Consider the following 16,207-nt stretch of genomic DNA (forward strand, 5'->3'; position numbering starts at 1 on the left):
TGTATATGTGTCTGTATGTGTGTGTGTGTGTTTGTGTATGTGTGTATGCGAGTGTGTGTGAGTGTGTGTGTGTGTTTGTGTGTGTGTGTCAGTGGTGTACCAATACACCATAGGAAGTGTCCTGTTGGTTAGTTTTGCTTAATTTTATTTCTTGCAAGGAGAGGCTCCAGAGGGGAGGGGATATATCAGTGGTGTAAAAAACAAAAATCCTGAACTATTAAAAATAACAATAAGCACACATTCCCTTTCATTTTGCATAGATTTTTTGGAGCATTTTTTTCAATGCTTTTCATGATCCTCAGGACCAACCACAGGAACATCCTTCAGTGCTTTGCAATCTGCACACAACTCCTTTTGTATTTGAAATTGTTCTTTCTCAAGGACTCCTTGCCAACTGCTCGTTTTTCCAGCCCTTCTTTCAGCCCTCAGCCTTTCTCTCCTCCCTTGCCTTTAGGAGGAGGAGGCTGTCAGCTGGTTCCTTTCCCATTTTCAAACGTACCTGCTCTAACAGCTTCTCTTCTCTCCCCAGCCCTCTCGTCCCTCCCAATTTCCTGGCAGAATTCGGTGCAAATTCTGGTTAAGTTGGTTCTGGGTGAGGCCCCAGGAGCCTCTCTGACCCACTGCAGTGCTGCTCTGTGGCTGAGAAGCCTCAAGGGCTTTCTCTGGGTTCTGGACTGTTTTCTGAGGTTCAGGTTGACAAATACGTAGCCACCAGATACCGAAAATTAGCACATGACTAATTCTAAAGTCTTTCTAGAAGCACAGAATTTGGAGGCCAGACTGGACCACAATCATCCATCGGTCCAATTTTTCTCCTTCTATAGCATCTAATCCGATCCAATCCAAAGGTCCCGGGTAGAAGGCAATAGCTTGGTGCTGCTGGGAATGCAAAAGCAAAAAGAGTAGGGCTTGCGCTCCAGGAGCATGGTGGCCCCAACTCTTCCCGGGCCAACTGTAGAGAGAGACTTTCCCCTTGGAGTATTTCTAAAGCTTGGGCCTCTTGCTTTTAGGTTAATCCTGCCCGCTGGATCTCCCCTGGGGCGAAGCTGAATAAGGATCTTCAGAAAGGGAAAGGGATGAAATCTCCCTTCCTTTGTGGAGAAGACTCCCCTCACCAACTTCCTTTCCTAGAAATTGACTGGGTTAGAGAGCTAGCTGCCTGGGCACTGAGAGCCCAAGTGATTTGCCCAGGGGAGCACAGCGAGAATGTCAGAAGGGGGATTTGAACCTGGAGACCAGCTCTCTGTCCTCCAAAATACTCCGACTTCAGTCTCCCATGAAAGCCGGAGTCCGCAGCAGTATGAGATGGCAATGGCCCCAGGAACTCTGGCGGCTGTATCTGACAGTCGACAATCGCAAGTGCTCTTTGCTCAGAAGATGCCCATTAGAGTTTCTCTGCCGACTGCCCAGATCTAGCTTAAATGATGGGCAAGTTTCTCCCTCTCTCTTGAGGCCATTCTCTATGTGACTTTTCCACATCACGCTAATGGGGTTGGAGGAAGGTGCTCCTTTTGAAGTCCTTAAAGGGCAGGGAGAACTTCAAAGGAACTCTCCAGATGGACTTTGTGAAGACACACGGCTGCCCTTCCTCCCCCCCAACCCCCCGAAAGCTTTCCAGTGGTATAAGGTGGGCGAGGAGCCAAAAAGCTCATTTTAGCAAAAACGCTGTGAATCCTGAATGTGAATCTTGAGAAAACCTGGCTTCTTAGAAGACGCCCCCAAAGCAGCCTTAGGGGAAATCGGAGATCAGTGGGCTTCCCTCCGGGAACACTTGGGCTGTTCCATTGCCAAAAGAATTAGAATTACAGAATCGCTAAAGTGTAGAATTTCAGAGTGAAAGGGACCAGCCCCGAGCCACCTGCAGGATCCTCACAGGATATTCACAAAATGTCCCACTACCCTTAAGCTCTCCAGAAAGGGGAAACCCGCAGCTATTCCTCTTCTGCCTTTGAAGTGCTTGAAGGGAGCCCTCAGCACTCCCCCCCTCTCCCCCTCCCCCCCAGCCCACTCCTCTTCTTCTGGAGACTGAACGCAGCCATTCTTTCAACTGATTCTGGTAGGTCATGGACTTCATCCATTCTGTTTAATATTCTCCAGCTTCTCTAGTGAATTATAGTACCCCAACCCTACGAAGTCCTGCAGTTGCAGCTAGACCAGGGCAGAAGCCAAGAGGACTATGGGCTCCCCGGACCCAACGCTGTGCGGCTGGAGTTCACCTTAGCTTTGGGGTTGCCATGTGACCCTGCTGACTCAGAATGGGCTTGAAGTCCATCCAAATACCCCAGGTTTTATTTTCTCAGATAAGTGGCTATTTAGCAATCTCCTCCCACCCTGCACTTAGGAAATAAGGGTAGGAGATCTTTGACCCCAAGTGCAAGACAAGTGCAACCCTGAATGCACGATCCCTATTACATTTCATCATTCATTCCAACTTGTTCCTCCACCACTTTGTTTTGTTTTGAGGTACCATCCTCCTTCGAGGTGCCCCCACTCACAGACAGCTCAGTCTTCCCTTTCTATAACCCTTATTTGTATAAAAATATATATTTTTTTTGCATTATCCTTTTCCCGGGCCTAATCAGTGGTCAAATGTTCTAGATCCTATTTTGACTGTTGCTCTCAAATCCTTTCCCTTTTCTCCACTCACATATCTGGGATCCTAATTCTGGGTCTCTTATTGCCTCTTTACATCACAATAGCCTCCTCACTGCTCTCCCTGATTCCAGCGTCACCTTATCAATATTCACCTTCCTCACAGTTGCCAAAATCATCCTCCTAAAGCCCTTTTTTGACTGTGCTACTCTCTCACAACAGAACTTCACGGGCTCCCTATTGACTTTAGGATAGAATACACACTTCTCAGCTTGGCATTGGTAGGGATGCCATTAGCACCATGCAGACAGACTGCAGTGCCCTCCTCTGTGTATCTCGTTGACTCCTCTAAACGTCAATCTAAATTTGTTCTGGGGTAAGAAGGATCGGATGAGCTTCAAAGAGGAGATGATGAGATGGAACAGCTATCTCACAAAGCCCCGCTGGTTCTGGAGCACTGAGAAGTGATTCTTGAGTCCTTTTTGGGCCCGGCATGATGGGCTGAGTTGTGGCTTTGGAGTTGGAAAACCTAAATTCAGACACTGGCTCCGCGACTTATCTAGATTTCTGTATCTGTGAGCCAGCCACTGGAGGGATTGGATGGCGCCTTTTACATAGCATTTATGAGACTTAAATGCTCAGGGGATTGGATTGGACTGGATGAGCTGTCAGGAGTCCTATTCTTGGATACACAGTAGGTGATTAATAAAGAGTGGCTGAATGTATGGATCCTTCATGGGATTTTTTCTTCCTGCACTTTCTCTGTGAATTACTACATAGATATAGTCAGGTTTCAAGTAAGGCCTAGCACGAAGCTGATACAATTCATGTACCACTTGCTTAACATGCTTGTTGAATAGAATTTAACAGATTTTTTTTTTTTTGGTAATCCAGAACCATACCCACAAGAGAAGCAAAAGTGGCTTACGTGGCCCTGGGATCTTTTGTGAAGAAGACACACTCCCTTTTCTTAAAATTTTCCTGAATAAAATTCAGTAGATCCTTAGGACAAAAAGACATATAAAATGTTAGAAAATGACCTTGAAAGCTAAAAACAAAAATCATTTCTATTTTTCTCTTTCAGATGAAAAAATCCTCAGCCCCAAAGATCAGCAAAAGAATTACAGTAATGCTTGTTAAGTATTTAGAGTCTTCGAGGGCAGAAAAAGTAATATACAAATCCCAATGATAATTTCCCAAGTTGCAATTCTTCCAAGAGAATTGGGTAGTTGGGTGTAATAAAGAGAGAGCCAGCCTTGGAAGCAGAGGCGCTTGGATTATTAGTCCCTGGCTCTGACATTTTTGGCTGTTGGTGACCTTGGGAAAATCACTTAGCCCCTCAGTGCCTAAGGCAATGCACTGAGACCTCTAGCTCATCAGGTTGGTGATTATTCTTCTCTAGACCTGGGAGAGACCTTAGGTTCGTCTTGTCCAACAGCCTCAGTTTACAAATTAAGATCTTGAATCAGCAAATCTAGATTAAAAAACAAAACAAAACGGTATCGGGTTATTTCCTAAGCAGGATCTTGGGCAAATTTCTTTAATATGGAAGTAAGAAACTTTGAAGAAAAAGCTAGAAGTCTAAAAGACAGGCACCCACTTGCCCTTTTGACAGTATTGTACACTCCTGGGTACGGATTATTTCCAAACCTGGGCTGCCTTGTCTTTCTTTCTTTCTTTTTTAAATTCCACTGACAAATTTCATCCCAACTTGACCAAAAGAAAGAGAGCCCCATGAAACCAGCTGTGATCAGGGTGAGGCCACCTGCACCTTGTCCCAAGGTGCCAGAATTTAACGAATGCTGATAAAAGTTGCTTCTCTTTAGCTGGGTGGAGCACTGGGATAGCCCAGGTCAAAGTTAACGATGTAATCTTGAGGCGTTTTCTTCGCCCTCCTTGTGCCCTCCTCAGCAGCACCCTCATGCTGCCCTAGTTTCTTTCCTACCCTTGGGTGCCTCCTGTGAAGTTTATGCAAGGGCACTTGCCCTGGGGTGAACCCTGGTCGCCACGGCTCTTTCCATCCATAATACTCCTCTATATTGGATAAGTGTCAATAACTAGGGGTGGGGGGAGTGGGGAGGAGAAAAGACCCAGAACCTGCCGGGTTTTTTCTGGCCATGGCGATATATAAGCAAAAGCAGAACATGGATATGAATGAAATAGAATGGAAATAGAACAGAAGGAACAGAAAAGGCCAGAAGCCAAGAATTCTCCTGAGTTAGCTGACAAGTCCTGCTAGGACAAGTGAGGGAGCAACTCAATTTCTGAGAGGTTCTGGACGGGGGTCAGAGGGTCTGGACTCAGATCCCGGTTCTGCTCCTCCCTAGCTGTGTGGGGAGCACGCAGCTCACCTTTTCTAGGCCCCATTTCCCTCATTTCCAAAACACGGGTGTTGAAATGTTGGGTCTCTAAGGTCACTTTCTAAATCTCCCAGAGCCGTGGGGCTTTAAGGTGCCTGAAGCGCTGTTCTCTGGCAGCTTTGGGAGGCACAGTGAGGAAACAGGCCCGAAGAAGATGGTCAGCAAGCCCCTGTCAGCCAGCCAGCAAACGGAAGGGTGAGCACCTGGCTTGGGATCCAGAAGCTCAGGCCCTGCCCCTTTGAGCTCTGGCTTTAAATCTCTAAGTCAGAATAATACTGGCACCCGCAGCCTCCCAGGAGGCTGGAAAGGAAAGCGTTCCCTCCGTTATAAAGCCCTCTTCCTGAGTATTTCCCAACAATTTAACAGAAGAGATAGGATCAGGGATGTTGGCAAAGGAATGATGGGAAAAGGAGCCCGGCTGGTCAGGGAGGGGCAGGGCAGCCCATGGGCTTCTGATGTCTGATGAGTGTTTAGATGACCCGAAGAGGCCCCGGCGAGTAAGGCAGAAGGAAGATGGGGACCTCAGGGCAAGTCCTGGAGAAAGGCCCTGGGACTGGGCGGGAGTGATCAGCATTCTCAGAGAGAATGCTCCCCTCAGGGAGACCCTCACAAGCAAATCCGCAGGAGCGCTTTACTATGGTGGTGGATTGGGTCCCAGGGCTAGGTGGCTCCTCCCAGGGCAGATCAGCAGCCCTTCTCTAACCCGAGGGGCCGCTAAATGCTGGCCCAGGGTCACCCGCCAATGTGCGCAGACAGGACCTGGACCCGGTTGGTCCTGATTCCTGCGGAGCCCAGCCCTCCTCCCCCTGGTGTCTGCGGTCTGCGGGGCAGCGCTTGTCGCCGCCGGCGCTCGCCCTCGGCTGGAAAGCCAGGCTCGGAGAGGGCCAGCAGCCCCTCTGACGCTACGGAGGGCGCTCGTGTGTGAGGCAGGGGCTTGGGGGGCGGGGGCGGCGCGGGGCCGGCCTCGCCGGGCAGCTACTCACGCTCTCGCTGTAAGACAGGTCGGTGCTCCTGGATATGCTGGAGTAGAGCGTGCGCACGCTCTCCATGGTGCCATTTCTTCGGTTCCTCATGGAATTCCCCGTGGGCCAGTGCATCTGGCAGGAAAGAGGTTGGAAGCGGCTTAAAGGCGGGCGGCGGCCGCTGACTTGCTCTTCTTGGGATAGCAACTTGTTGGGGACTTGGAGCCTCAGAGATAGCCCGAAACCTCAGAGATAGCCCGGAGCCTCAGAGATAGCCCGGAACCTCAGAGATAGCCCGGAGCCTCAGAGATATCCCGGAGCCTCAGAGATAGCCCCGAGCCTCAGAGATAGCCCGGAGCCTCAGAGATAGCCCGGAGCCTCAGAGATAGCCCGGAGCCTCAGAGATAGCCCGGAACCTCAGAGATAGCCCGGAGCCTCAGAGATATCCCGGAGCCTCAGAGATAGCCCCGAGCCTCAGAGATAGCCCGGAGCCTCAGAGATAGCCCGGAACCTCAGAAAGTACCTGGAGCACAGGGAGCTAAGCGCTTTTCCCGTGGACACCCTCCACGGTGTCCAGAAGCTGAGCCGCGGGCCTTCTTGCCCACGGGCTCAGGGATGAGGCTCCCGTGTTTGCAGAAGAGGGGGCTTGATTGAGCAAGTGTGGACGGGCTTGGCCGACCGGGGTTAGACTGGGGAAGCCGCGGGCTCGGGGCCTTCTGCACGGAGCCGGCTTGGGCTTCGCCGGCCTCTCCCGAGTTTTCAAAGATCCGGGACCTAGACGCTCTCTGCTTGGCTCTTGCCCCATTCTCCCTGACCCCAGGAGGGCCTGAAGCTATACTGTGCCCCGCTCCCTCCCTCCTCCTCCCCCCCCCAGCCAGGAAGCAGCTGGTGACAGGACATCATGAGTCGGTCTCTGTAACCCTGTCCCCGCCATTGTGCGGAAAGGCGCTTGAAGAAGGGGCTGTCTTACTTAAGCTTTGCTGGGCGCTTTGGGTTTAAGCAGAGGGCTCCGTACACAGCTGGTGTCATGTGTGACACCTTTCCATAACTCTCCTCCCCCCCATATCCAATCAACGAAGCCTTGTCATTTCTCCCTTTGCGCCCGCCTCCCAGCACATCCCCTGCTGTTCTCTGACAGTGTCCCCATCTGTGCAGATTCTCATCATCTCAGACCCGACTGCCGTGATAGCTCCTGGGGAAGGGAGGTCTGCCTGCCTGAAGTCTCCACTCCAGTCCGCCCCCAAGTCAGCTACCAAAGTGATCAGCCTAAGGTGCAGATCCAATTATGTCACCCCCCCCACTCATTAAACCCCAGTGGCTCCCTCACCTCCAGGAACAAATATAAATTTCTTGGCCCACCCTCCCTTTCTATTCTTCTTACATTTCATCTCCTCCCACCTACTCTTCAATACATAGGCAGTGGCTTCCTTGCATTCCAGGAATAAGAGGCATCTTTTGTTTCGGGGCATTTTCTCTGGGGTCTGGCACATAATATAAATGTTTTTTCATTTCGCTTATGAACCTGACTGGCCTTGTTTGTTGAGAGAATGGCTGATTTCACAAGGTTATCTCTCAGAAGGGATTAGGCCTCCCTGTGCCTCAGTTTCCCTGTCTGTAAAACGAGGCAGTTTCATTTCAAAGTCCCTTCCAGTTTCAGACAGACAATCCTGCATGGCCCCTCCCACAAAGTCCCAGGGGCTTTTGAAAGAGACTCCCTGCGGGCAGAGAGTTGGCAGTCTTAGCCCCACGGGGATAGGTTTGGCAAAAGGGAGGATGAATCTTGGCCACTGCCTGAAGTTTTGAGGCACTGGGAAATGGGCGGAGAGAAAGGTAAAAAGCTGTTCTAGAAAACAGAAGCTCCGAACTTGTGAAATAAGGGGGTGGAATGGAGGCCTCGGAGGTCCCTTGAATCTCTGTGGCCCTCAAGTCCAAGGCCATCTTGTTTACCCTTTAACTCAAAGATGTCAGGCTCGGAATTTCATCCCAGATGACTTTGGGACTTTAAGAGCACATTTAAGACCATACTTCCCCCATGAAAATGGGCCAAATCTACAGATCCTCACAAACACACAAAAGGAGGAAGAAACTCCCATTATTTGGGGATTCGGGAGAAAGCAATTGGAGAAGTTGGCCTTAGCACCAAGGGTCCTAGATCTAAAGGGGAAGGGACCTCAGAGGCCATGGAATCTAACTTCCTCATTTCACCTAGGAGAAGGCTGCCTTAGAGAGGCAAAGGGATTTGGATATCAGGACAAGAGCAACCATTACAGCTAACACTTACATGACACCTCTTAAGTGCTAGACTCTGCTAACTGTTTCACAAGGATTGGCTCATATGCTCCCCACAATAATCCTAGGAAGAACATGATGCTATTATTCTTATTTTACTGTTGAAGAAACTGAGGCAGAAGTGAAGTGACTTGTCCAGAGTCACTTAGTAAACATCTGAAGCTAGATTTGAACTCAAGACTTCATGACTCCAGACCTGGAGTTATCCACTCTGCTACCTGGTAGGTACCCTTAGAATCCTATTTCTAGAGCTGACAGGAAGTGGAAGCTCTCTAATTTAGCCCTCTCATTTTATAAATGAAGAAATGGAGAACTGGAGAGAGAAAGTGTCTCAAGGTCACACAGGGATTGAGAAGCGGTGTCAGATTGGAACCCAGATTCTTTGTTTCTGGCACCCCGTGTTCTTTCCATTATACCAGAATGTTTTTTCTTAATTGCCATCATCATTGCAGATTATTGTCTCGGTAAAACTGATGGCATTTAAGGCCATCAGTAAAGTAGAAAACTCTGATCCCTGGAGCCCCGTTCTGATCCACCACAGCCAGCAGCAACAGCGAGAAACGTTTTCCCTGAATGCTCAGCACCCACGGCCTTGACTCAGCCTCCCCCCTCACACTCCCTGGGACACTTTGGCTCGGCCTCCCGGAGCTCTGTCTGAGGCAGGGAGCAGGCCCACGGCTTTCTAACCATGCAATCTGTGCTGAATTTCGATCCCAAACAAACTCTTCTTTAGAGGGAGAAACAGAAAGCTACTTAGCAAAGAGATATGAAGGGACAGTACCACCAAATTTCTGTCCTGTATCAGTATTTTTAACTCTGTTCCAGGGAAATCAGTTCCCTCTGGAGAATTGTCAGGAGACCAAGCCACCGAGTTCTCTGTGGGATGCCCAACACCCAGTCACGGAGAAGATGCTCGTTGGAGGTTCTCTCCAGGGTAATGTGATTGCTAACAACTTCCCAGGAAAGAGAATCGTTTCAACTCTAATGGATGGGGTAAGAAGCCATGGATTGTTGCTTGTTCCTTAGTCTGATTGGCTTGTTTGCTTTTTTTGGGGGAAGAGATCTGTTGGGGTCTTATAGCTGTAGGAAGACTTTGAAAATCTGGGGTCACCCCCAAAGTTTTCATCTAGCATCATCACGGGTGGCTGTGGAAAGGCTCTTTCCCATCCCTGGGCCCGTTTCCTCATCTGTATAATGAGATCAGCTTAGATGGCCTCTTGGGTCCTTCCCAACTTTAGTTCTATGATCCAGCATTCATCAAAGCTCAAGAAACTTCAGAGGCTCCCTATTACCCTCAGGATAAAATACAGGGTTCTGCTCGGCATTTAAGGCCCTCCGCCACCTAATGCCATTCTATCCTTCCAGTTACATAATTGCTCCTCACATAGTTTGTATTTCAGACAAACTGGCCCACTTGGTGTTTTCCATGAGAAAACACTTCTGAACAGATGGTGTGCCAAGCCTAGAACGTGTTCTTTCTTTTCTCCTGCCTCTTGGAACCCCTTGAAGGAAGGCTCAGTTTAGTCCCAAACCTCAAATCTTGGTATATTTACTTAATATATCCTTCCCACACTGGGAGGGGGGGTAAGGGTGTGGTGTTCTGGTGCTCTGGAAAACCTGCGGAAAGCTTTGTGGCCTTCCCTTCGTACCAGAGAAGCAGCCTGACTTTTCTTTTTCTTTTATGGGATGCATTTCTGCATTCCTCAACTTCTTCTGTACCATCTGCTGCTCTTTGCATGATATCTGTGGCTTCTGCAAAACTTCCCCTAAATTCCCATTTAGTTTCTTCTGCTGATCCACAGTATATTGAAAGTGCAATGGGGAAAATCATGATGTGGAAAGGATAATTGGATACTTTTTCTTTATTTATCCTCATCCTCTTTGCATTCTCCCAGTAAAACCTCTGTGAGGTCAGGGGTTACCGTTTCATTCTTTATCTTTGTATCCCTGATGTCTACTACTATTCAGGTATGCAGAAAGCACTAAATAAGTGCTTGTTGATATATATCGAATTGAGAAGCAATGTGGCACAGTGATTAGTGTGCTGGACAGGTCAGGAAGACTTGGGTTCAAATCTCACCCCTGAAGCTTAGTAGTTGAGGGACCATGATTGGTCATTTAACCCTTATGAGCCTCAGTTTCCTTGTCTGTGAAAAGAGGGAACCGGACCATATGACTATGAAAGTTCTTTCTAGCTTTCAAGCTACAATCCTATGATGGACGTAGTTTGTTTTTCCCACTTCAGTGGGGAAAAGTATCGAAGTGCTACATGTACCAACGTAGGCATTGGAGATGGGAATGTATAGCAGGACATGTGAATGTCTGCACATGTCCTGCTGGACCCCTGAGTTGGGATCTTTGCTGTTTAAAGCTTCTTTGGGGGACATGGAATAAATGAGTCACCTGCAGGAGAGATGGAATTATTTCTCTTCCAGCAAGGCAGTTCCACGAGTTCTCATTCTTATTAGAGTAGTAAGGTTGGCACTCCCGGGGCTGGCTGGAGAGGGGATAATAGCCAATCCGTATTTGGAAGGAGCCCTGCCATTATCCTGATGGGGTGTCTAGGGTCCCCAAAGAGTAGCTACAACCTCTGGGGAAACAACCTAACTTATCAGCAGCAAGTGATTCGGGCTCTGCTTGCTCATCCATCGTCTGGGGAGTGACAGGAGTTCTTCTCCTCTCTAGAATGTCTCATATTTGGATGAGTCAGAGGTAGGGAACAATGGCACAAAGATCCTTTGAGACCTTTGATCAAGATGGTAAAGTCAAAGCTTGGAGAGATGGGTCAGACATGAGATGGGGGGCTGGCTGGAACCTCTGGGTGCATTTAGAGAAGAAGGTAACCCTCAAAGGTGGAAGGTTCCCTGGATTCTCAGTGTTGGGAGGGGTCTCAGACTGTCCACCTCATCCAACACATGCTGGAGCAGAGAGTCTCTTCAACACACGAAGGGAATAGTCTTTGCTCAACCTCACCTTTCAGCGCTGCTTATTCCATTTTTGGATGTCACTGAGGGTTATGAATTTTTCCTCAACATCCAGCCTAAAAAATTCCACTCCCTGCTCCTTGGGCATAGAAAACAATTCTAATCTCTCTCCCAAATGGTGATCCCCGGAGTCTTCAATTTGGCCAATCCTTTGAAGCCGACCCTTTCCCCAAGCACCAGGGCAGGTGTTAAGAGTCAGAATAGGACATATTTAGGAAAATAATTCAAGGTAATAATTCTGTTTCAATTTTTTTTTTGGGGGGGAGTGTCTTTAACCTGAAGAGTTCAGAGATACATAAGAAGACTTACACAAAAGCATGCAAAGCAAAGTAAGTAGAATCATATACAACAATGGCTGCAACAATCTAAATAAAGCCAAAGAAACTGCTAATTATATTGAATTAAATAGTGACCCCCCCCCCTCCTTCCTTTCATCTTTGCAGGGGAGGGCACTAGGAGGCGCCACAGTGCACAGAGCTTTGGGCAGAATTCGAACTTGATTTCAGACCCTCAATAGCTACAAGCCACTTATCTGCTTCTGGCCTCAATCTCCTCATCTGTAAAGTGGGGAGAATAATAGCACCTACCTCCCCGGGGCTCCTGTGAGAGTCAAATGAGCTAAAGTGTGCAAAACAGTCTGCACATTTTAAAACGGGAGATAAATGCTGGCGATGATTATTTGGGGTTCCTCCTGCCAGACTTGGTCAATGTTTTGGCCAATTTCCAGACCGATTTTGTCTTCTCTCCCTTTATTCTACTTTTTGGTTAAAAGAAATGTCTACAGAAATGAAGATGATGTAAAAACATACCAAGGAAAATTAAAACTTAGAAAAAAGATTATAATTTCAAAAATATAGGATCTTGAAGCTGGAAGGGACCTGACAGAACCCTGAATCCAGCCTTTTTACTTTCCAGATGAGCAAATTTACCTCAGGCAGGTTAAATGACTTGTTCAGAGACCCATGGCTTGTCAAGATTCTAACTCAGATCCCCTGAACCCAAACCACCTATTCCTCTCTCCCCTTCCCTGACTCCCATGCTTTGAAAGCTAGAATTTTGTCCCTCAGCATGGATGTTTCCTTTCTAAATACAAAGCTTATGAATCTCACGGACAGAAATGCAATTTTTAAGGAACTAGACAAGAGAATTAATATGGGACAGGAGGACTGGGGGTGGTGGAGAGAAGATTTACTTCCTGTTTTACTTAGGAATGTTAACATCTAGAAAAGTGACCACGGGCATGGTTGAATGTAAAAAATTAAATGAGAACGAGCCCTTTAATTATTTATCCAAATCTCTAAAGTGCCATAGTGTTTCTGCCTGACTTTTAAATAATACAGAAGATGAGCCTGCTTGAGCAAGTGAGAGACTTGACTAGGCTGCACAACTTAATTACAAGCTCAATTTCCCATCTCCTCCTATCAGTTAATATTTTAAAGTTGCCGCTTCTTGGTCAATTTTACGCCATTTGATGAAAAGGCTGACCAAGCTTTGCGCCTGCCTTGGATCCCCGAGAGCCTGTTAACCAAGACCAAAGCACAAAAATCAAACTAAGGAGGACTTGGTCCTTCTCGGCTCTCCATAGCGCAGCACCCTGGAGAGCTCCTCAGTCCCTGTCCCTCCAAAACAGCTGAGCGAAATCATCTCCCTTGCAGTCGTAAAACTGTGATCGCCATGAATTTTTCAGCAGGGTAGGAGGTATAATTGGGTTGAAAGCCTGACTCTCAATGTAAAAATCGAGATGAGAAAGCCTTTCTAGAGCCGTCTATATCAGTGGTTTTCTGAGTGTGATCCAAAGAATCCAACCCTTACAGAGGGTCTACAAATTCAAAATTAGCTTTTATTTCTAATATGGCAAATATCTATAAACATAACCCAGTAAACAAAACTCTTTGGACAATCCTCAATCATCTTTAATAATATAAAGATACTGAGAACAAAAGTTTGAGAAGCACTGCTCTAGATGAGTCAAACCCAGCACCGAGTTAACTCGTGAAGCACTTCTTCCGGCCCCCACCTGCTGTGCCCCTTCTCCAAGGCTGTGAATTTCCCCCAGAGCACAGGCTGCCCGGATGCAGGGGGCAGTGGGAGCCCTGCATACGGCCCTTGCCAGCCCTGTGAGGAATTCCTCCATGAGGAGAGGAGCCCCAGACTCACCATGGCTGCTGAGATGCTGCAGAGCCTCCTCCTGGCCTCAGGGTTCCAGCTGAGCTCAAGACTTCTCAAGAGGAAGGTGCTGATATAGTTCAGAGCCCAGAGCTCCGCCTCCTTCTCTGTGAGATGCTCACAAAGGGAGGACCACAAAGGTCAGGACACTGGAAGGAGGTTAGGGGGAAGCAGGAGCCATTTGGCATTTGCATAGTGAGTGGAAAGGGCCTAATAAGGGGTTGAGTGGACGCCTGTCGAGGGTCTCAGAGGTAGGTGCCAAGGCAAGAGAGCCACTCTTGTGGCTCCAAGAGACCACATCCCAGTCCAGCTTCACAGATGGTCAACAACACACTCAGAAAAACCACAAATGCCACTGGAAATGCTTGTTAAAGAAAGTGATCCCAGGGAGTTTGATGAATGGGGGAAACAGTGGTAATTAAATGGAGAGGTAGGGATGCTTATTTGACAGAGCCTTCCCTGGCTATTCTTTGGAAGATCCTTGGAGAGGCATTCACTGCCACAGCCATTTCCCCCTTTTTAGTTTAATAGCAACATCAACATGATAAAACACATGAGAATCAGAGGTAAAAAAAAACCTGAATGACATATGGGGCCAGTTTAATTGGAATGGGGCACATCAATCAATAAACCAAGCACTTATCAAGTGCCTACTGTATATGAGATCCAAGGAACAGAAAATCAAAAATGAATATAGCTACCTTCAAGGAGCTTACCTTCTAGCACAAAAATCAAACTAATGCTCTGGGGATCAGGCTGAGGATTTTATCTAGTACAAAAATCAAACTAAAAAGGTGGGTGGGAGTGCTCTGGGGATCAGGCTGAGGATTTTATCTAGTACAAAAATCAAACTAAAAAGGTGGGTGGGAATGCTCTGGGGATCAGGCTGAGGATTTTATCTGTTATGCCATGGAACCAGAAGGTCATGGAGAATGGGAGTGAGCCAGTCAGGTCTCTGTTTTAGGAATCTCACTTTGGTGGGTTTGTGGAACTGGGGAGGGGAGGGGAGAGCCTCGACACAGGGAAGCCAAGTAGGAGGCAATGACCAGGACCGGGAAAGGAGCAAGGAGCGGATGTGAGAGGCGCAGGGGAGGTGACATCAGCCAGGTCTGGCAACTGCTGGAAGATGGGGATGAGGAGCAGAAGAGTTAAGGGCGATGCTGAGCTTGTGGCCGGGCGAGATGGTGGCGACGGCTGAGCCACGGGGCCCTCTGCAGAGAGCAGGATGGTTAGGAGGCTTACAAAGTGCTGCCGGTTGTTTAATTGAGCACGGTACCTAACAGTTCTCTAGTTCAGAGCTCACACCTCTAAGAGTTCACACTTTTAAGAGAGCATAGCAGCGGAGGAGCCCAGAGAGGAGATTCACAAGTCAGGATTCAGTGGAGAAGAGTCCCAAGTCTAAGAGGAGCTCCCACAGGCCCAGAGAGAACCCACAATCCCTCTCTCGGAGGCGGAGTCAGTTCATTCCGCATATATCACCTTTGTGCGGGCTGGAGGCAGAAGCTGGAAGAGCTAAAAGACTAGCAAGGAGAGCTCTGGGAACGATGGGCCTCTAAGAAAGCTAACGGGCTGTGTTGGAAGAGACAATAAAGGACTGGCCTTTAGCAGCCGGCGGCAGTTGAGGTGATTATTACTCGGAACTGGGAGGAAGGCTGCCTCCGGAAGCCCCCCAGGAAACCCGCTCCCGGGAACGATCATATTCTGGAGAAGAGAACATTACACAGGATGTTTGGAAGGGGGGCAGGGCTGGGGAAGAGAGCAGAATGTGAGGAATCCCGGAGGGCAGAGGAGGGAGCCCAGCCCAGAGAGTCAGGCACAGGGCACCTGCTGTCCGGGTGTGAGCAGGGAGGCAGGAGAGAGCGGGAGGAGGCGGAGGGATCCCACTTTGTGGAGCGCGAGGGCGGAGGGATCCCACTTTGTGGAGCGCGAGGGCGGAGGGATCCCACTTTGTGGAGCGCCAGGGCGGAGGGATCCCACGCCGTGGACCGCGAGGGCGGAGGGATCCCACTTTGTGGAGCGCCAGGGTGGAGGGATCCCAGCAGCCCCCACGCAGGGGGTGTGTCCCCGTGGTACCGCCTTCGCAAGCCCCCCGGCTCTGGCGGCTAAATGAGGATGAGGAGAGTGATGGCGGGGGCTTCGATGGCTCGCAAAGCACTTGACAGAATTCCTCTCATTTGATCCTTGTGAGAAACCGTCAGGGAAGGGCTGCTTTTGCCCGCCTTCTGCTGGGGTTGTTCCGTCCTTTTCAGCTGCTTCCAATTCTTTGTGATGCCATTTGGGGGTTTCCTGGCAAAAACACTGGAATGATTTACCATTTCCTTCTCCGGCTCAGGTGACAGATGAGGAAACTGAGGTAAATGCTGTGCAATGACGCCCAGGGTCCAAAGATGAGTCTTCCTGACTCCCAGCCCCCTCCCCACGTCTCCTATCCCCCGTGCCTGATGGCGCCACCTAGTGGCCCCTGTGCTACAGATAAGGAAATCTACAGGAAAGGCACATAGAGAGGAAGTGGATTAATTACCCAGAGTCTTGGAAGGTAGAAAGTGTCTGAGGCTGGGTTTGAACTCACATCTTCCTGACTCCAAGATGGCACGAAGCGGAACTGTCTTGGTTCAACTGCGAAGAAGCTCAAACGGAGGCAGACACCTGTCGGGAGTCTGCTGGAGTCCTGTTCATGTGATCTGATCGTCTCACTTTTCATCCAGCTTTTTTCTGAAGAATCCTGTTCATCCAAGATCGCTCCTTGTAGGGTGGGCGAGCAGCACGAGATCACCCGGAGGGCTCCGACCCTGTTGTGGGGGCTGCAACTCAGCTAGGATCCAGAAGGTGGCTCCCCTCCGAAACCAGGGCTGCG

The 16,207-nt window shown here is 48.9% G+C and overlaps 1 protein-coding gene across 1 annotated transcript in view; it reads right to left on the bottom strand.

The window, feature by feature from the left end:
* Positions 1-13,347, bottom strand: part of TRPM8 (transient receptor potential cation channel subfamily M member 8) — a 48,994-nt gene extending 35,647 nt beyond the window's left edge. Inside the window, exons 1-4 of the mRNA XM_051993200.1 lie at positions 13,205-13,347; positions 6,438-6,724; positions 5,936-6,132; positions 3,521-3,594 (exon numbers count right to left, since the gene is read on the bottom strand). Coding sequence (XP_051849160.1) covers positions 3,521-3,594; positions 5,936-6,132; positions 6,438-6,724; positions 13,205-13,347 — 701 coding nt within the window. The remainder of the gene's footprint in view (positions 1-3,520; positions 3,595-5,935; positions 6,133-6,437; positions 6,725-13,204) is intronic.
* Positions 13,348-16,207: the final 2,860 nt, after the last annotated feature.

Source organism: Antechinus flavipes, chromosome 4, assembly GCF_016432865.1.
Source record: "Antechinus flavipes isolate AdamAnt ecotype Samford, QLD, Australia chromosome 4, AdamAnt_v2, whole genome shotgun sequence".
In the NCBI taxonomy this organism is placed as follows: domain Eukaryota; kingdom Metazoa; phylum Chordata; class Mammalia; order Dasyuromorphia; family Dasyuridae; genus Antechinus; species Antechinus flavipes.